This window comes from Crinia signifera, chromosome 5, assembly GCF_055691185.1.
Source record: "Crinia signifera chromosome 5, ASM5569118v1, whole genome shotgun sequence".
Classification (NCBI taxonomy): domain Eukaryota; kingdom Metazoa; phylum Chordata; class Amphibia; order Anura; family Myobatrachidae; genus Crinia; species Crinia signifera.
In genome coordinates, this window is record NC_139221.1 from 198,229,945 (window position 1) to 198,254,299 (window position 24,355).

Genomic DNA, 24,355 nt, shown 5'->3' on the forward strand with positions numbered 1-24,355 from the left:
TAACACAATGCGTAGTAAAACTGTGAACATCTGGTATGAGCATCAAAAACATAGCCGCATCCGGACAGTGAAGAGGCCATAGTGGCGACCATGTCACGGAGGATTGTACGAATAGCGGTCAGGGGAACTAGGGGGCCGTGCCCCAACAATACTAACTGAAGTGTTCTAGATTACTAAATGTAAAAGTGTAGATGAATACTTGGTTCTCTGAGTAACTAGTAAAAAAAAAAAAAAAAACAGACCTAACATATGACCATAGGGTCTTAAGAAGTACTAATCAATAGACATTAAGAGGGTATTAAGTAGCGGTATAGAAATTCTGAAGTGACGACAGTGTGTACAGAAACAGGATTAGTGTTCATTGTCTAATGTTACCACTCGTCTCATCAGGTAGGATCTTGGGAGCGAGGGGCAGGAGGTCCTCTGGATCTCTTCGAGGTGTTGGCTTGTTGCCATCTCTCCCTTTTAGAGTTGTGGGGAGAGGGGGCGTTTGGTAAGTGGAAGGCCTGCCAATCAGGTAGGGAGAGTTCGTCTAGACCCAAGTTGGAGCAGAAGTCGTGGAGGTCGGCTGGAGAGCGTAGAGTGAATTGACGTCCCGCTGAAGCTACCTGTAGGGAGAAGGGAAAGCCCCACTTGTACTTATAGTTCGACTTGCGAAGGGCATCTGTGAGTGGTTTTATCAGTCTTCTTTGCTGGAGTGTGCGCCATGAAAGATCTTGAAAGATCTGAACACGAGTCCCTTCGAATTCGATGGCCTCTAGGTCACGAACTTTCCGCAGCAATTCCTCTTTCTGGGAGTAATAGTGGAGGTGCCAAATTACATCCCTAGGCTGCTCAGATGCTTGCCCTTTAGGTTTGAGGGCTCTATGGGCACGGTCAAATTCAATGGGGATCTCGGGATCGAGACCCAGGATTTCACCAAACATTTTGTTGAGGGCATCAATTATACCGGAAGGGGGCACAGATTCTGGGAGGCCCCTCACCCGCACATTATTTCTGCGGCCCCGGTTGTCCAGATCTTCCAGCTTCTCCTGTAGGATTCTCATGTCGTTTGCCTGTTGGGAGAGGGTCTCTTTGATAGAGGTTAGTTGGTCGGAATCGTTTTCACGTTCCTCCTCTAGAGCTTCAACTCTCGTCCCCAGGAGGGTAATGTCGGCCTGTACCGCTGTGATCTGGGTTTGGAATGAATCTTGAAGGCTTGTTTCAAGTGCCTGTAAGTCTTGCTTGGAGGGGAGCGTTCGGACATGTGAGAGGACTTCTCCGATTTCACCCCGCAGTTGTGCTATTTGAGATTGAAGATCCATCGTGTGTGGAGACGAGGGTACCTCGTGGGTATTGGTGTCAGTGTCCTCAGGTGGAGGGGGGGAGGAGCGATCTGTGGTTTGAGAGGCGGAGAGATAAGACCGGAGTGATGTTTGTGAAGTGGTATTCTTGGAGCCGGTGTCTATCTTCTTCGTGCTCCTCCTGGTTTTGCCCATTAGACGTTGGCGCAGTTTCCAGATCAGGTAATTTAATCAGTTAGAACCATAAATCAGTCAGCAAGTGGGGGTCACATTCCCCTAAATCGTGGGCCTGGGTTAGTGTTCCATCTCTTGGGGAGGTGGTTCACATGTTAATGTAGTTGTATGGAGTAGCAGGCACGTGTCTTAATAATCACATAGTGGTGTCAGTAACAGGAGTGTGCAACATACAGATGTGTTGCTAAGGGCACATCAGAGGATCCCTGGATCTGGTGGAGCAGTCTCAGGACAGTGCACTGTAGGAGCAGATGCTTGGAAGGCAGGAGTTATATACTGTGATATAGTATCTGTGGGTCTGATAGGTGGAGCAGGTACTGCACCCCCGCTGTGTGTGCCCCCTCACTCTAAGGAGATACAGTATTCTTCCCAGGGTTGTCCCAGGTAGCAGGGGACAGGCTAGGGATGTGTTAATAATTGGTGTTATAGGGGCAGCAGCTTGAAAACAATCTCTGGATAATGTTTGTGCACTTGCTTTTATGGAATGCCACAACCAAGATGGCCGCCGCGTCCTGTGTGATCCGGTTTTGGCAGTGTGCCAGGGCTAAATAAAACCTCTGGGCAAGTCCCCCTATGAGGGGCAAGCTCACCTGAGGGTCTGGGCTGCCTTGCCAGCTGCAGGTATCCCGTCTCGGGTGCTTAAAATGGGCGTCTGGCGGTCCGGGAACGAGCGCCCCCTCTCTGGGCTGCAGCAGAAATTGAGGCCCCGGCTTCGTGCTGGTGGTAGGCTGCAACCTGCAGGGATGGATATATCAGTCCCCCGGCTCTGCAGCTACACCCCCAGGCACTGGAGGAGGTCAGTGGGGTGTGCAGGTGGGATGTGTGGTATTTGGGAGGCTGCAAAGAGGGTTTTGGGAGTGTAGAAGCTGCACTTTGTGGGAGCACCAGGAGATGTGTGGCTTCCTTCACTCCCAGCCAGGCCACGCCCCCTCTTTATTTTTTTTTTAATTAATAGAATATTAGGGTTTTTGATCCAGGAATGGTAGTACCTTTACTTGTTTTTAAATATGACCATTCACTAGATATCTCCCATATGCCTGAAATGCTAACTGAACTGTTTCTTGGAATAATATATTTGATTTTAAGCAGGTATATACTTAAAATACCACCTGAATTTATAGGATTTAATTATACCTGCATAAGTGTACATTTATGTTCACATAAAGTGGATGTCATAAGGATCATTTCAGTTGTGAGCAAGATCATTAGGGCCGCTTATCTTACCAACATTTCCGTCTACATTTAATAGACCTTTTCAAATGGACATTTGTGTCATTTAAACACACTAATTCTATCCTTTTGAGAACGTTATATTTGTACGTTTGTCTCTTTTGTGATTTTTATCCTCTATTTTTCACTGTTTTCATAAATTCCCTTTATAGATTCATAATATGAATATATAATGAATAAAAGTTTAAGTTTTAAAATAACTTTTATTGTGTCCCCTACAAGAGTCCTCTCTATTCTCGAGAATTTGAAAATAAACAGTATCTGGGTTTTTTTTGTTTATAATTAATAGGATATTATGTAGCTTTCACATCACATAAAACATTTTGAAACGTCTTGAAAAACTGTAATTTTAAATGGTATCTTAAACGGGTCTAGTGTTCATATTGCAGCAGATTACCATTTAAAAATACCGTTTAAGTACCATTCACATCACCAGTCAAGCCGTTTAACCTCTGAACACGTTTCTACCCACAGCTTATTTCCTGGTTCAGGGAAGGGACACAAGACAAGGGACAGCCTATCACAGTGCTCTAACTTTTATTTTTTACTAAATACCATTTCAGTGCCATTCAGACAGCACAAAAAACGGCTCTGAATTGGCTTTAAAACGGGTAGGACTCTGCTTTTTAAACGTGTTGAAATACCAGTTAACTTTAAATGGTATTTCAACTATGACACTTTCACACTGCATCCTTAAACGTTTTAAAAGGCAAAAAAAACGGCAATATACCGTTTTAAAAGTGTGATGTGAAAGCTACATTAGGGTTACTGATCCAGGAATCAAATTGCAATGTCAGGGAAAACAGATACCACAACATTCTAGACCACAGGTTCACAAACTTGGTCCTCAGGCTTGGTCCACACAATGCATGTTTTGCAGGTTTCCTCACAGATGCACAAGTGAAATAATTAGCTCCACCTGTGGATCTTTTAAAAATGTGTCAATGAGTAATGAATTCACCTGCCGGGTGACTTGGAAAACGTGAACTGTGTTTGAGAACCCCTGTTCTAGAGCATTCCTTGCCTTAGTTTTGATATTTGGCCATGCTGAAACGAAAGGAAGGCATGCTAGGATGTGTAGTTAATCAACAGCTGGAAGGCTGCATATTGCTCACCCCTGTTCTAGAGCTATGCAATCTCTTTACTATTGGAAACCATAGCTTTGTTTAGGTGGGCGCACCCCATTCACTTGCCTGTTTGTCAAACATAGTGAAGTAGGAACTAATCGGACTGTATCGCCTTTCTCTGCTGTCGCGTATTACATGGGGGCCAAGCATTGTCTTTAAAGCTATCATAACAGTACATGTTTTCTGGATCACCTTTATCAATTAGTAATGATTACACACCTGTATACCAGCAAGGTGATGAGTATTAATTGGCCTGTTGGGCTTCTTCTTGTGTGGTACTAGTGTTTTTGACAAATTTTACATTTGATGCAACAAGTTTGTGTTTTGTGGTCAGTTGTAATGTTTGTTGTATGATTGGTTTTACTTTTTACTTGTGCAGGGCTGCAATTTCTCCTGTAACTCCTTACAGAACTTTAAGATACATTTGCATCAGACCAATCATGAAGATGTTGGGAAAGTGATGGCTGAGGTAGTGTACTTCATTCTATAAGTCACATTTAAATTTGCTCTTTTGACTTTTATTTTGTTAATAGAATCTAACATATTTTAAAATGTCTAGAAATGATGATGTATATTGCTACTTTTTGAAAGGCCGTTAGCATTGTGAATGTGCTCAGGTATGCAGACACCTCAATAAGAAATGTTTTCCAATAAAGGATAAGAAAACACTGCAAAATAAGATATTAATGGTACTGTGCTCATCAACCTGCACTCAAAACGTGTGTTTTTTTTGTTTTGTTTTTCTGGGGCATAATGTCTTTTATCAAGCATTCTAAATACCCCCTTTTGATACCACCAAATCAACCCGGGTTATTGCCGTGTTAACGTAGGTTGATTTGCGGTGTGAAACAGCCACATTTCCTGGCTCAAGCAACCTGGCATTTCAACCCTGGTCACGACTAGGGTTGAACACGGCTGTGACTCGGGTTGCTGTGCAGTGTGAACTGGTAACCCCGATCACCCTATAGAATGCAGTGCTTGAAGACCTCCGCTCCAAGCGCTACCCCCCCCCCCCCCCCCCCCCCCAATGACGCTCTGCCCCACCCCTGTGTGATGTCAGCGACCTGGCAACAAGCCGGGCCACTGCAGGGACTTTCAGACCACAAATGCCGGAACGGACCTGATCTCGGGTGCAACCCTGTATTTGCAGGCTGAAGGGTACTGTATAATTGGTTTGCCAGATTTAGAAAATAATAATAAAAATTGGGGAAAAACTTAGTCATTTGCCTCAAATGTTCTGGTAATTGGATGCTCCCTATAGTGCATTCCATTACATTTTGGAGCCCAAGAAATGAGCGTTCACATTTCCACTCTATGTATTTTATTGGCGCAAGGAACATCTGTGAATAAAAACGGCCATAGAGTATTTTCACCAGATAACCTGCATATATTTTTTTCACTTGTGAAATCGATATATACAACAGGCAATCATCCACAGATGAATTGAGAAACATCTCTCTATTTTGAAGTAAGGTTCAAAAAGGGTTGAGATTGCCTAAAGTATAAAAAAAAGACTATACTAAAACAGCGATTGACTGTCATTTGCAGTGGTACACACAGCTTTCTCAGTGGCCCCGAAGACGCGGACATGTACAAGCTGTGGCAGCTACAAGACGTCACACACAGCACCGGTGACCCGAAACATGGCCAGTTTGCACTTGGCTTTGTGGCTAGGCTGCACAGCCAGGGAGTCGCTGGTCATGTGCAAGCGCTTTGCTGTGGTGAGAAAGCGCTTTAATGATGTCTCTGCAGGAGGAGCTGTTCCTAACAAGAGCATCAGGGGCCCTTTAAATGCATCAATTATTTCCCTAGGCTCCACATTCTATCTCACTGCTCAGGCTTATTGTCTGTGCGGTGCTGAAGAAGGGGAGGAGGCTGAGGGGCAGTGGTTCCTATGGATGAGGATCAGGCAACATTTTAAAATCCTGAACCAGCAGCTCTCCAGATAAAATGGCAAAGCAGTTCAAGCGTTTGACATTTTCAATATGCAGGGTTTCTCCCTAACATATCATGGCGTATCATTTACAAATGGGTGCACAGAAATGACCTATAACCCATAGCAACCAATCAGATGTTTCTTAGATTTTTTTTTTTTTTTTTTAACTTTTTGGAGATTTGTTAAAAATAAATATCTTTTTCTACAGGTTTGAGTCCCTCTTTTAAGGAACAGTTAAGTGACTGTTTAAATGTCATGGCACATTGTAAGTGGCTCATTCATTAGTCTTTTTGTGGACTGGGGATGCTTAGTAAATACTGAAAGCAATTACTAATGGATCCTTTTAATTTACTCTTTGGGGCTGAAAATGGAGCATAATACTTGTCTGGTTGTACAAGCTCTGGAATGAGAAGCTTGCATATAAAGAAGGAAACTTAAATCTTCTCCAAAGGCTCCATGTTTTAATTCAGTTTACTGAGACCATGTTATTTTAATGCCATTTTAAAAGGAACTCTGTAAAGAAACTGGATTGTCTGTTGGATGTGGCATCTATTGTGAAATGGTATCCTTAACAAGAACCTGTTGCCTGGCTATTTTGTGTTGGTGGTAAGTGCTCCACCCGAATGTTCATCAGAAACAACAGGCTGAAGAGTTGTCTGGTTTTGGCTTTAAATGATAGCGATGTTTTTACCTTTCATTGAAATTAAAAGGATGAAGACGACAATGAGCTTGAAACATTATGCTGTCTGGACATAAAAAATACATTGTCTGATACCAAAAAGAGTGGATTTTGTGGACTGGAAGATCAATATTTTACTCCACACATTTAGATTTTCTCTTACTGTGGACCCCAACACCATTTTCTGAAGAGACTTGTATGCAGTTCGACAGTAAATACCTGGATTTCATGCTTGGACTTTTCTGGGCACGCGGCTGATCACTGTAGAGGGCACATTTTTATTTTATTTTAAGATGGATAATGTTAAAGAACCCTGTATGTGGAGTTCATATTATTCCACATAGTTCAAAATATATGCCATGTGTACATGGCCAATTTTGCAAAGAAGGCGGTAAGAGTGGGCTTTGTCTTTTTTCCTCCATCTGTACCATGCTTTTTTTTTTTTTAAATGAAAGAAGGTGAGAACTGCACATAAAGTAGTGTAATGTGCACAGGCATAAATGAGATGGACTGTAGTAATTTGTTCCAAATGCCTGATAAGAGATGGAACAATAAAAACTATCAATCAAAGTACCAGTGTTCTTCGTTACTCCGTATACCGGCTCCCCTACATACATTGTAGGGGAGCCAGGCGCCTACACCTCTGCTGTTCCTTGTTTGTTCTATTTGAGGGCGGCATCCCTCCACCACAGGGCAGCCATTTGCTCACGACACATCATAGTCAGTCCCTAGCACTCAAATTCTGCTGTTGTATTGCCTACACCTCTGCTGTGGAGGGAGTTTGGGGTGGTTTGGACAAGAGCACGTGGATCTTTTGTGAAGGCTGGATCTTTTGTGAAGGCTGGAGATCGAGATCAGTGAACTACGGATTATTGGTAGCACTTCATGTGTATTGTGTTGTGCAGGATGCATTATGGGAAGGAGCGCCAGTATTTCGTTCACTGCTGTTTCTCAGAAAGGACAGGACAACGCACACAGCATGCAGTGCTAAAATATCATCCTAGAAGAAACAACCATGTCCTATGGAAAGGGCTGTATGCATGATTTAGACTTTGCAATACCATGTAAATAACGGCTTTGATGGTTTTTATAATGAAGTCGTAGAAGCTTGGGAATGGCATCCACTTCTCATTTCCTCTACGGTGTCCTATCCATGAAATGACCAAGAACAAATGTAGATCTGATTATCTTAAGGTGGATTCTTCTTAATGCTCAATCGGTCCTGTAATTGTGTTGATTTTTCTTTCCAGCTCTCCTGTTCTTTGATTGAAGGTACATTGATACACCATTTTAATGTAAACCAGAACGTGTGTGGCAATTTTGATTAATACACTTCTGTTCCATTTTATGAAGAAAACAATGAAGACCTGGATTGATATCCATAATGCCAAACTTAATAGAGATGGAAGAGATATCTGAAATGTATAGTTTGGTTATCGTCTTGCCTTGTATTCCCTTGCAAAGTTTAACTGTTTTGGATTATTTTGTAGCGATTTTTAGATAACAATGGGTGGCTGTTTTAGGCTTTTCCTCTCTGGATAGCTAATAATGCAGCTTGGCTTTTTGGGGAGAATACTGAAAGCCCTTTTCCATTTATTTTTTATTTCTTCATGTTTTTGCTTTCCTTTTTAGGTAAAATCTACAATATACAACCTGGATTTCTTCCAAAGTTTATAGGGCGCAATGGGATAACAGACTAGATCTTTTTTCTATTTTCCAAATAGAAAAAGCTTACTGTTATTCTAAATCTCCAAGTACTTATGATGTCGTCATGAAGTTAATTATTTGTTTTTCTTTTGTTTTGGGAACGATTTTCATCTTCACTTAAAAGAATCCCAGTGCATTAGACAAGCCAGGTAAGTCTAATCTTTTAACTTTTACATCAGTCTTTGCAGTTAAGCATCTATTTAGTCAAGGGACAGGGAACCTTTTGGCCCTCCAGATGTTGAACTACACATCCCAGCATGCCCTGTTACAGTTTTCTATTCGGTCATGATAAAACTGTTGCAAAGCATCCTGGGATGTGTAGTTCAACAGCTGGAGGGCCAAAGGTTCCCCATCCCTAATTTAGTCCATATATATTTTGCATTTGGGTATATGAAGGCATACTACCTAGGTGGAATTTTTACACTTTTTTTTTACTTATTTTTTATTTATACAAATCACCAATGCAGAATTAGTGTATGTCTACTGGGCTGTGTCAAAGAAACCTCTGTTAAAAGCGGATACGTTAACATGTCTTTCCAACCATAAGGACTCAAAATGGGAACATTAAAATACACCAAAGATGCGTGTGTACGTGCTAGACTAATTGGGGTTCCATGTGCTGAGGTGTCGCTCGTGGAAACCAACAAACTCATGTCAGCCTTTTCATTTGCCATGTCGACCTTTGACTTTACAGTACCTAGACGTCTGAACTATACTGCAGCCAAAAAGTGGTTTTTCAGAGTCCTTTTTTTTAAAGTAAATGAGGTTTGATGTAAGCTTGGCCGCTTTTTTTTTTTTTTACTCTGTAAAATTGTATAAATATAGTTAATTATCCAACCCAACATTAATCATACCATGAAAGAAAGTAAATGGTATATTTGTGTTTAACTTTTTAGATTCTAAATTAGTTAATATTCATGGTCGCTCATCTATTCATATAGCACTGCTATATATGTTTTAATCATGCTCCATATCAGTACTGCTGATCTTTTAGTAAAAATATTTTTTTTTTACTTGAGTATAAATGAATAGAAGCTTCATCACACATTGCACTTAGTTGTCTCTGATCGAGAGTGCATGATTACTTTTCAATATGGAACAAATCTAGTCTGGGTTTGATCTGTCTTTGGGGTGTATTCAATGCCGTGGGTGACAGCGAGCAGGGCTTCCTGCTTGCTGTCACCACTCACCCTGTCCGTATTCAACTCACCACCCCCCCCCCCCCCCCCCCCCCCCCCCCTCATACGCCAATTCCCCCTCGCTCCGTTTTTTGAGCTAGGGGGAATAGCATATGCGGCTCCAGAAGCAGCGAGACTCGCGTCTAAATACGGCGGGTTGTCTGCATTAGTCGCGGGTCTTGCTGTTTTGGAGAATTCTCGCCTTCCTGTAATGGCGTGGATTTCCCCAGAACGTTGAAGAGGGGGTTAAACAGCGAGGATCGCTGGTTTTCTGCAATCCTCGCTGTTTAACCCCCTCGTCGGCCGCATTGAATACTACCTATTGTGTTTGTTTCAAAGGTATTTAATGTAAGGTTTGTTTAAAAAAAAATATATATAATAAATAAAAAAAAAAATTATCTATCTAGTTTCCAATAAAAACCAAACACTGTCCCAATGACAATCGGGTGCAGGGTCACATAATCATTGTATATAGTGTGATTTCAGCCAAAGGCAAAAAAAACGAGATCCGCACACCGGCTCATTAAATGTTAAAATGTATTATTCAACATCAAAGCAGGTGAAAAAAAAACACATGGCAACATATTGGCAAAGATGGAAAATGGGTCCAGGTATCCTAGTGTAGCTCAACCATGGAGACCTGCGATCAGATAGATAGATAGATAGATAGAGATATATATATATATATATATATATATATATATATATATATATATATATATATATATATATATATATATATATATATATATATATATATATATATATATATTCTATAGCCTGAGTGCCGCCTGGTCTTTGGGGTATGTGTGTATGTGTGTGTGTACGGTTTATTTTCTTTTGTGCCAGATCTTACATCAAATCTCATGTACTTGTACAATAGAGGAAAGGGTGTTATAGCTCTGTATCTAATGGCCCCCATACACTATGAGATTTATCTGACCTGTAAAATTGCATGTGATTTCCCTTGAACTTTCCCGGCAGCTTCCCAGGAGGCCTACGTACAATTTAAAACTTGAGGTGCCATTTTTTACATCCAATTTGCGTCAGATAAATCACGTGATTTATCTGACGCAAATTGGATGTGCTATATGAGATTTATCTGTAATCCCCCTGCCCTTATTATGCACAGTTGTAGTGCCCATTACATATTATGCCCATTGTTGTAGTGTGAATTACACATTATGCTTACTTTTGTAGTGCCCTCTTCACATTATGCCCTCAGTTTTAGTGCCAGTTACACATTTTAATACATTAGTGTGACACGCCCCCTACACCTCTAATCCCGCTGCGCTGTTCTTTCTCTGAACCCTTAACTACTGTAGCTGCTAATTCCAAGGGGGGACAGCCATAACATTGTATATAGGGTGTGCAGTGCAGCCTGTACAAATGGCCTGCAAAGCAACAGTCAGTGCACAGAAATTATCTTGTAAATAATTGGGATCAGACCAACCGCTTGTTGCGCTGCTGCTAGTGAGCTGCAGTGCCACGGGGAACCGTGGTTCGCGGTTTAGTAACCACGGTTTGGAAACAAATGCTAAATACTGGTATGACCACTGGGGGTGATCATAAAACAATTGTATATGGCCATTACACATCCTGTATGCATAGAGAACAGTACCCACCAATCTAAACAATCATCATACTGTACAAGGACCTCATCCTGTTTTGGCAACGTGGATATATTTTTCACTGTCCGTCTCAATTGTGCTACATTAACACACTATTTTCAGATGCCTACTGGCCATGGGAAATTTGTTAAAGTAGTATAATGGAAATTCACACATAAGTAGCAGACCTGAACAGGAACCTTCAGGTTAGCCACACAATATTCAGACAAATTAAAAAGTACGATAAGTGGTGGACACTGCTACAGATGGGAGAGACGAACCACTGCAGCTGCAATGTCCTGCGCGAAAGTGAGTTCTCTATACTGAAATCTGGCTTGAGCTCCGTTGAGGCACAGCTCCAGATTGCTTATGTGGCTCTAGTCTCCATGGACTGGTACACTGAAATCAGGCTTGAGCTCCGGCGGAGTACGGCGCCTGATTGCTTCTGCGGCTCACCGTGGACTCCAATGTTTATATTTTTATAACACAGGAGTCCATGGAGAGTCCGTACTCCGCCGGAGCTCAAGCCTGATTTCAGTGTACTGTATACAAAGAACTCACTTTCGGCTCAGGACATTGCAGCAGCGGTGCTCTCTCCCATTTCGCGGCGAGCCTGCTTCAGATCTTCTTCCGGTGATGTCCTTCGGCTGCTGCTACTGCGGGGGGCGGGGGGGGGGTCAGGAGAAGAGTCCAGAGCTACACAATAGATCGGATCTGACCCATGATGTGTCAGATTCGGATATATCTTATGTTCAGCAGGTCCGACGCGTACGGGACCGCGCATCGGATCGCATCAGATGTCACACACGTGCGATGTTGCCTGATTTATCGGCCCAAAGTGCCGAAATCGGGTGAAATCGGCCCAAAATCGCATAATGTATGGGGGCCTTAAAACGCACTGTATTCTTGTATATTACAACAGTTAGTTACTTAGCTTCAGCTGTTATTTTAGGACAGAAATACCTGATGCCAAGCACTTGTTTTGGTTGGTTAAATATGAAGTGGAATCCATTGTTCTGACACAAATAATACATGTTCATTACCAAGTTTTACAAATAAAAGCCGCAATCTAGGGATGTACAGATCTGGATTTACCCTGATCTCAAAACAGAATCTTATTGGCTGGCACATGTTTTTGACTCCAAAACATGTGACAGCCGGATAGCCAGTAAGAGCCCATTTTGAGAGCCGAGTAAAGCCAGATCTTCACATCCCTACTGCAATTCCACAATTTTTTATTACACAAATTTAGAATATTTTTGTTTAATTTGACCAGTTACAAAATATAAAATACAAAATATATTGAATATTAACATTCTTAATAAATAAACCAAGGAATATTTTTTTTTCATTTCCTTTAATACAACTTGATGAACATTTTTATCTGTAAGGTTACCCGATGATAAAATGGCCTTTAGTATGAGTGTTAATGTCTAATATCACCGAACTAGGGATCTTATTAGCTGCAGTATATTACCGCAACTAATGGATTCCCCAAGGGCTATCCAGTTGGCACCATAAGCTGGAACTTATCATGGATTCTGAAGCAGAATTACTCCAGTTGGTTAAACTTCAAATTTTATGCATGACACAAGAGTTGAAGCAGACCTAAGCGTGAAGACCTCAGGTGCACTCCTGCATCATTGCCAGCCACCGTTGGCCTGGTTTACAGGCCGAGTGAACCAAATTTCAGAGTCTTCTATTGTGGAAAGTGTCTCGTTGCCTGTCATAATTTCTGGGCTGGGTGAAAATCAGTCAGTGGCTATGCACCTTCACTCACGATTGCCACTTCCTTGATATTGCTAAACTATCTGAGCATCTACCAGTATATGTTTCTGTTTACCTTATTTTTCTCACAAAACAAATGGAACAGATGGTAGTGACTGCTCTGAGCAAAAAAGATTTGTATGTCTGAGGAACCCCTTTCATTAGGAAATTGGAGTAGTTGGGGCAGGTAGCATTTGTGATGAGGGCAAAGAGCATTAGGTTAAAGCTTGGAGTTGGGCTAGAGGGCAGCAAGAGCAGGCAGTGCTGAGGATAGATTGTAAGTGCAGATAGCAGGTGTGACAGTGCTGGGGGGATACAAGGAGAGACTAGGGGCAGGCAGTGCTAAGGTAATGGTAGATAGCCCCTGCTATCAGTACTGAAGGCTTAGGGTCGATTAGTAGTTGGGCAGTACTGGGGTCAAGGCATGGGTAAGATAGAAGCATGATTAAAGAGATTTACTTAATAAATATGGGGTTCAGAGCCGACTGGGTAGATAGCAGCTGGGGAAAAGAGGTGGTTAAGAACAGGTAGTACTGTGGGCAGTGCTGGGTACTAGGGGTAGATAGAAGTTGGGTTTAGTGTTTTGATACAGTTAGATAATTAAGGCAGTACTGGGGCAAGGGAGTTTATTAGATCAGATGGTACTATGGCAGTGCTAGGGGGATGTGGTAGATAACAGTTTGGGCAGTATTGGAGTCAAGCAGAGGGTTAATGGCAGGTAGGGAAAGGGTAGATGGCAGTTGGGGTAAGGAGGGGTTATGGAGAGGCAGTGCGCGGCTAAGAAGGGGTTGAGTGTACTCAACAATTCCCCTCCCCTTCATATAGCAGCTCACCTGGAGGTCTAGATACTGCAGCTCACCCTAGGACAACTTCACCCTGGTCTCACTGCCCAGCCTCCTGAGCATCATCCTACAGGCTTCTCTCCCACTCTAGGTGTGCTCCTTCTGCAGCTGCCAGGGCATCTTGTGGTTGGCAGGCTTTGCAGGCAGTGAGGCTGGGTGTGCATGTCTTTGGCCTGTATGGTCGCATCTCATGCAGGGCAGCAGAGGACAGAGCTGAGATCTTCGCAGGAGCCTGCAATACTACTGCGGTTGGAGGGAATCTCCAGTGTGGTAGCATTCTGGTCTTGGATGCAGTGCCTGACTCTGGCCAGGCACTGTCGTGGGGAAGAGCTCAACAGTAGTGTATGGTGACAGTGGTGCAGAGAGTGGGAGGGGGCTATAAGCATGCAACCTTTCATCACTCTTACGCATGCCATGTAAATTCCTCGGCAACTGCCAGATACAGCAGCTGATGCATCCAGAAGTGAAGGTCCAAAGGCTGGTTCCATCTGAGAGACTTCAAAGGTTTGGCCAGCTGCTGGGAGAAGGTTTGGCTACTGAAATGACTAGCAGGAGTGAGTAGAAATGCACCGATGTCAGTTCAGCCTGTGTAAATGACTATGGAGTGCCTCTGTAGGGCTACAGACACCAACGTGCCTGGCCTATAATGATGACTGACTTGATACCTTGATTTGGGACTGCTATGTGGAGCCCTAGGAAGCTGCGGTGCTCACATTGGGAACCACTGCTCTAAACCATATTCACAATCCTCAAGATCTGTTTAGAATTGCTTTTTTAGTTTTTTCTTTAGGTAAAGCTAAATTTTGTGATATATTCATGTTGGTTCTTAGATGATCTACTGTGTGGTCTAACAGTACTCATACATTTTCCATGAGCCTATGGGGATTATAATTGGGTTTTATGGTTTAGTCATATGACTATCGGAGTGCAGACTGGTTTCCTGCCAAGAGGATATTTTGGTTATTGCCATTGGAATCTAGTGTTTTTAGTCTACTTGGAGGAAGTCTGATCACGTCTTAAGGTAGCCATACATCAGGAAGACCTGCTTGCAATCATGGTGTCCTTTTCCTTCACCTCTCTGGTAGTCCTTGGTGGTTTTTGGACACACAATGTACTCTTAATCCATCATACAATCCATCTGCTGCATAATTGTATTGATTGAAGCTTCATTTGAACATGGGGCTGGCCTACTAGGGCGTTTAGGAACCAATTTACCTGAGTGCACTTCTGTTTGCTTTGTGACTAGTACAGCACACAGAGCAAGGGCAGAGCAGCCCTGGCTCCCATCCCGTGTGAGTTGTAAAATGGAGCATTGGGAACATGGAGGGCTGTGCAGCTGCTGATGTCCTCAAGCAGACCTATTCACATACCTACGGAGTCTTCTGTCATCCTGGAATGTCTGGCACTGCACCCGACAGCAGCGGTGATGGGACTCCTCTCCTTCCTGCTTCCGTGACTTAAGGGGAGCAGAGCACTTCCTCCTTGCTGTCTGACCAGTCGAATGACATTGCAAAAGTTTGATCATAGGATCCATCCTTCAACCCACGGGACCGACACGATTACGATCACCATACAATCCGACAAGATTGTATGATTGGGTTCAATATCTTCCAGGCCTTAGTCAAGGTGTGTGAAGACCTTGGGTCCTGTGTGTGTGTGGCCTTCTTTTTTTTTTTCTTCCAAACTTTTCAGAAAGTTTCAAAACAAACTTCCTAAAGGCCTTCGGTTTATCCAGTCTACCCAATGTACAGACCTTGAATATTCTTCATCATTGTTCCCATCGTTGGAACAGTCATCCATTAGAAACTACAACAGCTGCAAGGTGTACATTACCTTGTTTATAAGGGTCTTTGTAATACCTTAAACACTTCTGTTGTATTATTGTATTTTGTATTATGAGTGTGTCCTAGGAAGTAAAACTACTGGTATGCATGGCAGGTTACCAAATGGAGAAAAAAACTTGAATGAAAGGTAATTGGAAGATTGCAGCCTGAAAAGACTAAAGCTGAATGACCTGCCGATCAACCAACAGTCCTTGCAACAGTGCAATAATGTGTCCTGGCATCCACACCATTCATTCATCTTGAAAGATGCCTGTGTGTTCCTCATTGTAATTAACAGTGTGTACAGACAGACTGGTAGTTCACCTTGCAGGCTGGTAATGCAGAGTGGTCTCCGATACCATGATTGCGCAACGAATCGTGTAATGGAAGGCTTAACGTTTTGATGTTGGTAGACACAGTTAATACATTTTATGAAGTTATTGTATATAGTGCACACATTTCGCAGCGCTTTTACAGAGACTATTTATTTACAGTTTCTTATATAGCACAGCATATTCTGTTGCGCTTTACAATTGGAAACAGTGATTAAACAAACCGACATAGAGGTAGGAGGATATTTGAACATTCACATCAGCCCCTCACCTAAGTGAGTTTACAATCTATATTCCCTTCCACATGTACACGCATTTCAAATTCATTCTGGGGTTCATTTTTGTTGGAGGCCAAATAACCTACCTGTATATTTTTGGAATGTGGTAGGAAACACACACACAAGTACGGGAATAATATACAAACTCTGCACAGTTGGGGCCATGGTTGGAATAGAACCCATGACCTCAGTGCTGTGATGCAGTAATGCTAAGCATTATACCATCCGTACTGCCCCATGTGTATCACAGTGCCAGCTGGATCTGTTACAGGTAAAAAAAAAATTAACCTATTAGGGGGACATGTCTTTTTATTGGTGTGCGTAGATCTGCATTTTGCCTAGAATTACACTAGAACCATGTTTTTCCCTCACATTTATGTTTGTGGTCACGTGTTTTTTTTTTTTTTTTTTTTAATCCCTGCAATTCCAACCTCATGGGGCTGTGCATCTGCATCGCAACACAGTTAATGCCTCAAATTTTGGGTAACTTTCTAGAAGATTTTGACTATATAGAGTCAAAATTTGAACATAAGTGAGAACTAACATATTTTACACAGAACTATTTGTACTCTTAGGGCCATGCTACTTCTATGTTTCTATCTAGTGTTGAAATTTCCAAAAGGTGATTAAAATAAAAAGGCATACTAGATGGTGGTATTTGTCTATTATCAAAGTCTGCTTTTCTGTTAAAACAGTGGTTCTCGGGACCCCCCCCCCCCCCCCCCCCCCCCCCCAACAGTTCATGTTTTTCCAGGTCTCCACATAGTCACAGGTGAAACAATTAGCTGCACCTGTTGTCTTTTAAAATGTGTGAATAATGCCCGACAGTCCCCCATAGAGGTAGAATAGAACCTGTTGCAAGTGAAGCAAGCCACAGAACCTGTAGCGTGGCGAGTACAGCTAGCCCGCAAGGGGCTTCTTTGCGCTAGCCCTTTTGTTGGAGCACCGGCAGCCAGGATTCCGATGTCGAGATACTGACCATTGGTATACCGATTGTTGGGCCACCATACCACACCCAAATTGAAATGTGTGGTGGTGGGAGTTTGAATAGAAGTTAACATATCAATGAACGTGGAACCTAAAACCATCAGAATACGTATTACTGTATTCTGAACGTTCCAAGATGGCAATCATTATCCTCTTAAGTATATTGATGTGTTATTACAATTGAAAAAAGGCTGTTGGAGAATAAGGTACAAATAAAGTAAGCTCTAATTATTATTGGAAACGTTCTATGCTCAGCACACAGCGCTGCACCAGTGATGTGTGCTTGGTGATCTGTCACGGTCAGTGTTCTTAATTGAGAGAATACTGGTGATTACTAGATTTATACTGCTAGTCACGCACGGACGGTGTGATGGTTAGCATTACTGCCTCACAGCGCTGAGGTCATGGATTCGGTCCCCTCCATGGCCCTAACTATGCGGTGTTTGTATATTCTCCTTGTGCTATTGTGGGTTTACTCCGGTTTCCTCCCACAATCCAAAAAATATACAGGTAGGTTATTTGGCTCCTAACAAAATGACCCCTAGAATGTGGCAGGGAATATAGATTGTAAGCTCCACTGGGACAGGGACTGATGTGAATGTTCAAATATTCTCTGTAAAGCGCCGCGGAATATGTGTGCTCTATATAAGAAACGGTTATTAAATAAATAGTCAGGTGGTAGGAAAGCGCAGGATCGCACACACGGAGTGATCCATGCTGTAATTGTCCTGTGTGTATGGCCCATTAGTATTTACTACTTTTTACATTTAAGAAAAACAGATGAGCATTAGAGTTTCCAGGTGTAAAACATGTAGTGGTATATTTTCTCAAAGGTACATTTTGGTCTATGTTGATTTAAAGATCAATCTTAAATTGCTGTTGGGGTTTCAGGGTTAGAACACACATTTACTAGCATTTAGAAATTTAATATAAAACATCACCCTTTAGTAAATATACCCCATATAGTATGTTCTTTTAGATGTGGACGTACATATACCCTGAACGTTTTAGAGTTCGAGTGAGAGGAAATTCACTAAACACAGTAAAAAGCACTCAGTGGGTGACTATTATTATTATTAAGTGACAACTATTTATTAGTGATTGTACCTAACCCCTTAATTATAAATCCAATATTACAGCTTAATTTCTATTTACATTAAAGAAAACTAGAAGATCAATACCACAAAGTGTAAAATGTTTATATTTTTTATGCAGCGTTTTATCTATCCACAATACATAAGGCTTAGGATTTCTTTAATACCATGTTTAACTTTTGAGTGCCAACGCTGCTTTGAGAGATGCTAAAATTGCCAGCATCGCTCGCAGTGACTACTTTTTTCCTATAAATACAGCCAAGTCAATCTTATGAAAGTTTAGTTAAATATTGCACCCAAAAAAATGAACAGTCGCTGGTATTTTTAGCGGATATTTTGAGAATCTGGCACTCGAAGGATTAATAAGGATTTCACCATAATTTAAAGAAACAAAATACTTGCCAATAATTTCCAATAATTCTAAATACTTCACAAAATGCCATACAGCTTTGTCTTCAGCTACACAACTAAATCAAAGTTATATACACAACTCAAATATCAGTATTTGCAGCCATTTTTTTCCTTCTTCTAAGGCAGGGGCGGTCAATTATTTATTCACTTAATACTTCCAGCAGATATTCAAGGGCCGCACGCCAAAAATAGGAGGTGTGGTCACTGAAAAGGGTCTTTGAATGTATTGTAGCACATTGTTTACACCATGCAACACAATAGAAGGCCCCTTACCATTAGGTAATTCCACACACCTGCCCCATTAGTAATGCACCTGTGCGCCAGCCTTGAAAAATGGTGCATATTTCAGTCACGGCTACTCACCCATCCTCGGCGGTGGCGCTATGACTGTAGTGACTTGGGGGGGGGGGGGGGGGCGCAGCTCTGCGCTGCTGTATGGGTGTCCGATTGTGGCTGTGTGAACACAGTGTAGTGTAGTCCTATGGTCTTTTGTTGCATGAGCAAGCAGGGCTGCGTCTGCTACGCACAGGCTGAGCGTCTGCACACACAGCAGCGGCGGGCCAGTCAGGAGCTGTTCGAGGCCACATGTGGGCCGCCTGTTGCCCCCACCCCTGTTCTAAGGGGACAGTTCAATTGAAAGTGTGGCCTGCTAGTTATACTGGTAGGTTATTGGAGTCCTAACAAAATTAACATTAGAATGTGTGTGTGTACATGTGTTCAGGAATATAGATTGTAAGCGCAACTGGGGACGGGACTGTTGGTGTTCTGAATAACTTTCATCCACCATTTGGAGTGGACTACAAAACTCGTGTTTCCACATGATCTCCCTAGAATTTCTTTTGCTCAGTAACTTTGATAACTTTTTGTGTTGCACATCTTGCAGTGCAGTGTTACAGCTTTTCTCTTTACATTTTAGAATACCAGAAACTAAACACCACAAGGATTCCAGGTATGACAAAATGGTGTGTGTGTGTATGTATGTATGTATGTATATGTGTATGTATGTATAGAAACAGAATTTGACGCAGATAAGAACCACTTGGCCCATCTAGTCTGCCCCTTTTTTTTAAACATGTTACCTCAAACCATATTTGATCCTTCTTTTTTTGTAAGGATATCAATATGCTTATCCCAAGCATGTTTAAATTGTACTACTGTATTTGCGTCTACCACCTCTGTTGGGAGGCTATTCCACTTACCTACTACTCTTTCTGTGAAGTAATTCTTCCTCACATTTCCCCTGAATCTTCCTCCCTCTAGTTTCAGTGCATATCCTCGTGTTCTGTTATTCCTCTTCCTGTGAAGAATGTCTCCCACCTGTACCTTGTTAAAGCCTTGATATGTTTGAAAGTTTCTATCATGTCACCCCTTTCCCTTCTCTGCTCTAAAGTATACATATTAAGATCTTTTAGTCTTTCCTGGTACGTTTTGTGATGTAGGCCATGCACCATTTTAGTTGCTCTTCTTTGTACAGTCTCTAATGTATTTTATATCCTTCTGGAGATATGGCCTCCAGAACTGAACACAATACTCTAGGTGAGGTCGTACCAATGACCTATACAGTGGCATTATTACTTCTTTCTACTGCTGATACCTCTCCCTATGCAACCACGCATCTGACTTGCCTTCTTCATTGCTTTGTTACATTGCCTACCTGCTTTTAAGTCCCCTGAAATAGTGACACCTAGATCCCTCTCTTCCTCAGTAGTTTATACTATATTGAGTCTTTGGATTTGAGACCCAAGTGCATGATTTTGCATTTTTTGGCATTAAACTGTAGTTGCCATTCTCTTGACCATTTCTCTAATCTGCCTAGATCCTCAATCATTTGTTTTACCCCTCCTGGTGTGTCTACCCTGTTGCATACCTTTGTGTCATCTGCAAAAAGGCACATTTTACCCTCCATTCCATTTGCAATATCACCAATAAAGATATTAAATGGCATCGGTCCAAGTACAGATCCCTGGGGTACTCCACTTGTAACCTTTCCCTCCTTTGACTGTACTCCGTTTACTACAACTCTCTGTTTTCTGTCCTGCAACCACGCTCTTGTCCATTCAACTATTTTAGAATCCAATCCCAAGCTTTCAAGTTTATTTAACAGTCTGCGATGTGGGACAGTTTCAAAAGCTTTACTAAAGTCTAGATAAGCTACATCTACAGCCCCACCTTGATCTATTACTTTAGTCACCCAGTCAAAAAAGTAATTAAGATTTGTTTGACATGATCTTCCCCCAGTAAACCCATGCTGTTTTGGATCCTGTAAATTGCTGGTTTTGAGATATTCTACAACTCTTTGTTTTAAGAGTGTTTCCATCAATTTCCCTACTACTGATGTAAGGCTCACTGGTCGATAGTTGCTTACCTCTTCCTTGCTTACCTCTTTATATATATATATATATATATATATATATATATATATATATATATATATATATATATATATATATATATATATATATATATATATATATGTATATATATATATATATATATATGTATATGTAGAAATTGGCTGGCACTCCTCCTCCAAATAACAATAATACCTCTGGTGCCCTTCCACAACAGCAAGCAAGCCAGCATGTAAATAAGGGGTAGAGACGGATGGCACTCAGCAGGATTTGCGTTGGAAATAAACAGACCACTGTGGTCTGTTTATTTCCAACGCAAATCCTGCTGAGTGCCATCCGTCTCTACCCCTTATATATATATATATATATATATATATATATATATAATTTTTTTTTTTTCTCTGTGTGAGGCAGGCCTACGTCGAAGATGTTTTGTAGTGTGATGAATGACAGAGCAATTATACTAGGCAGCCACTTTTTTCTCTTTTTTTTTTTTTTTTTTTTTTTTTTGTCATACTTTCATACGTTTAGAAAATCTTATTAATCTATCACCTACAATTTTCATAGTATTTAATAATTGTGAAGAACATTGTTCATTCATACAGTGTAGTGGGCACTCTGATCATCATTTCAGTTGAGGTTGCAGGGGCTGCGCACTTAAAATATTTATTTTATTAAAGACTTGAGCTCCATTCCCCATTGTCTGGGAGAAACCATTTTTTCACACCAATTACAAATACATTTTTCCCTTCTACATATATAAGCAGTTTTTTTTTCCTTTTACATACAGCTTTTTTCTCTTTTTAAATTTAAGAAAACCAGATGATGAATACAACTAGGGCTCTAGGTATAGGTAATTGCTATTTTTAGATACTCTTGTACTTTGTATACACCAGGGGTGTACATTTGTCCAGTATACTTAGGGCGATAATCAATTCGCGATTCCAACTGTTGGAACATCCTGACAGTCAGAATACCGGGCTGTTTTCGCCCAGCTCCACAGGTATTAGACAGGTGGAATTCAATGTTCTGACTGACAAAAAGGGGGTGTGTTGGCAAAAACGTCTGAGGATTGTCTAAAAATGTCTGAATTTGACAATTCACAGCCTTTCCGCCAAAACAGATCCAACTGGTTTAAAAGTGGATCTGTTCTGTCACATTCCACCTTCAATGTTGTCAGAAATGGCAGCATTGCATAGGTGGTCGGCGCTACTTTCCCTGTCTGAGATAGCGCCCAACATTGGATACCCCCCTTAGTGTTTTCTAAATAACTGATTCATAATTCGGAGAACTACAGCAGACAAATTTCTATGTTCCTCATGATGTCCCAGGCAGGGTCGCCGTCAGAAATTACATAGTTACATAGTAGGTAAGGTTGAAAAAAAGACTTGCGTCCTTCTAGTTCATGGGTCTTCAAACTGCGGCCCTCCAGATGTTGTGAAACTACAAATCCCAGCATGCCTTGCCACAGTTTTAACACTCCCTTATAGCAAAACTGTGGCAAGGCATGCTGGGATTTGTAGTTTCACAACATCTGGAGGGCCGCAGTTTGAAGACCCATGTTCTAGTTCAACCTGGTATAGATATCCATTGCTGATTTGGTAGGTTCTGATATTTTACAGACAGATTATATTTTTTTTATATGTACCCATGGATGTTTTTATCCAGTAAATGTTTGTCCAACTTTGCCTTAAATGCATTTAATGAGCCAGCCGTTACCACCTCTCTGGGAAGAGAGTTCCAGAGTTTGACTGTTCTGACCGTAAAGAAATTCTTTCTACTAGCTGAATGAAATCTTTTTTCTTCTAATCTATACTCATGCCCTCGCGTCCTAGATTCCTTTCTAGTCGAAAAGAGGGTGCGTGACCGTTCCTTATATTGGCCCTTGATATACTTGTACATGTTGAGCATGTCCCCCCTTAAACGTCTCTTTTCCAATGTAAATAGTCCCAAATTGCTTAATCTCTCCCCGTAGCTTAAATTCTCCATTCCCCTAATAAGCTTTGTTGCTCGCCTTTGGACTTTTTCTAATTCTATGATGTCCTTTTTATAGTGTGGGGGCCCAGAACTGCACTCTGTACTCGAGGTGAGGTCTCACCAATGCTTTATACAGTGGCATAATTACCCTTGAGTCCCTAGTTTCCATTCCCCTCTTAATACATGCCAGAATTTTGTTGGCCTTTTTTGTAGCTACATTACAATGGGCACTACATCCCAGTTTGCTGTCTATTTGGACTCCTAGATCCTTTTCAAGTATGGAATTACCCAGTTCCTCCCCGCTAAGGTTGTAACTTGCACACTGGTTGTGTCTCCCAAGGTGCATAACCTTACATTTATCTACATTGAACCTCATCTTCCATTTTTTTGCCCACTCATCTAGAATTGCAAGATCATTTTGAAGCATGGTGACCTCTTCTGATGATTTGATGACTTTGCTAAGTTTTGTATCGTCCGCAAAGATTGATACATTGCTGAGTAACCCTATCCCAATATCATTAATAAAAATGTTAAAACAGAATGGGCCCCAAAACTGAACCCTGGGGCACTCCACTTAGTACCGGTATCGTATCTGATACGGCACCATTCACAACCACTCTTTGTTCTCTATTACATAGCCAATTCCCTATCCATCTGCAGATATTTTCACCCAATCCTAGGTTCTCCATTTTATTAATCAATCTCTTGTGTGGGACAGTATCAAATGCTTTAGCGAAATCTAGGAAAATCTACAGCATTTCCATTATCAAGGTTTTTGCTAACCTTCATAGAACCCTAGTAGATTAGTTTGGCATGAACGATTTTTCACGTACCCATGTTGGTTAGTACTGAGTAGACGGTGATGGTCTAAATATTCCTGGATACCATCCCTTAAAAATCCTTCAAATAGTTTAGCCACAATTGATGTTAAACTAATGGGTCTGTAATTAGCGGGATCTTCCTTTTTTCCATTTTTGAATATTGGCACTACCTCTGCTATTCTCCAATCTTTTGGTACTATACCTGACGGGGATTCAGTTTAAATCCCGGCAGTCGGGATCCCGGCGTTCAAAATCCTGCCGCCGAAATCCCGACACTTTCTCTCCCCGTGGTTGTCCACGTCACCCTTGGAGGGAGAATAAATTAGTGTGCCGAGCGTAGCAAGGGGGGGCGATCCACGTCTCTCTCCCCCCCCCCCCTGTCTGGATTTCGGCGTTCGGGATTTTGAACGCCGGGATCCCGACCGCCGGCTTTTCATACCGAATCCACTTGACGATAGTGACTTGCTGAAGATATAATGTAGGGGGGTAGCTAGTTCATCCCTTGATTCCATTAATACCCTCGGATGAATCCCATCTGGCCCTGGTGATTTATTTGTTTTGAGTTTGCTTAGCCTAAATACTATTTCCTTTGGTGTGAAATCCACAATGAGATCTGGCTTATTTGTCCCGTTTGTGGTAAATGTTCGTTCAACAGTCTGCTCTCCCTTAGTAAATACTGATGAGAAGA

At 41.7% G+C, this 24,355-nt stretch overlaps 1 protein-coding gene across 10 annotated transcripts in view; it reads left to right on the forward strand.

Annotated features, from left to right (window-relative positions):
• Positions 1 to 24,355, forward strand: part of LOC146080764 (uncharacterized) — a 95,899-nt gene that overhangs the window by 17,521 nt on the left and 54,023 nt on the right. For 5 of the 10 annotated variants that reach the window (XM_083188398.1, XM_083188402.1, XM_083188403.1 and 2 more), the window contains exons 5-7: positions 4,254 to 4,343; positions 8,321 to 8,345; positions 19,435 to 19,467. The exons of 2 other annotated variants lie outside the window; for them this stretch is intronic. In XM_083188398.1, the coding sequence (XP_083044524.1) occupies positions 4,254 to 4,343; positions 8,321 to 8,345; positions 19,435 to 19,467 (148 nt within the window). The remainder of the gene's footprint in view (positions 1 to 4,253; positions 4,344 to 8,320; positions 8,346 to 19,434; positions 19,468 to 24,355) is intronic. 3 more of the 10 variants (XM_083188405.1, XM_083188404.1, XM_083188407.1) reach the window with 2 other exon arrangements.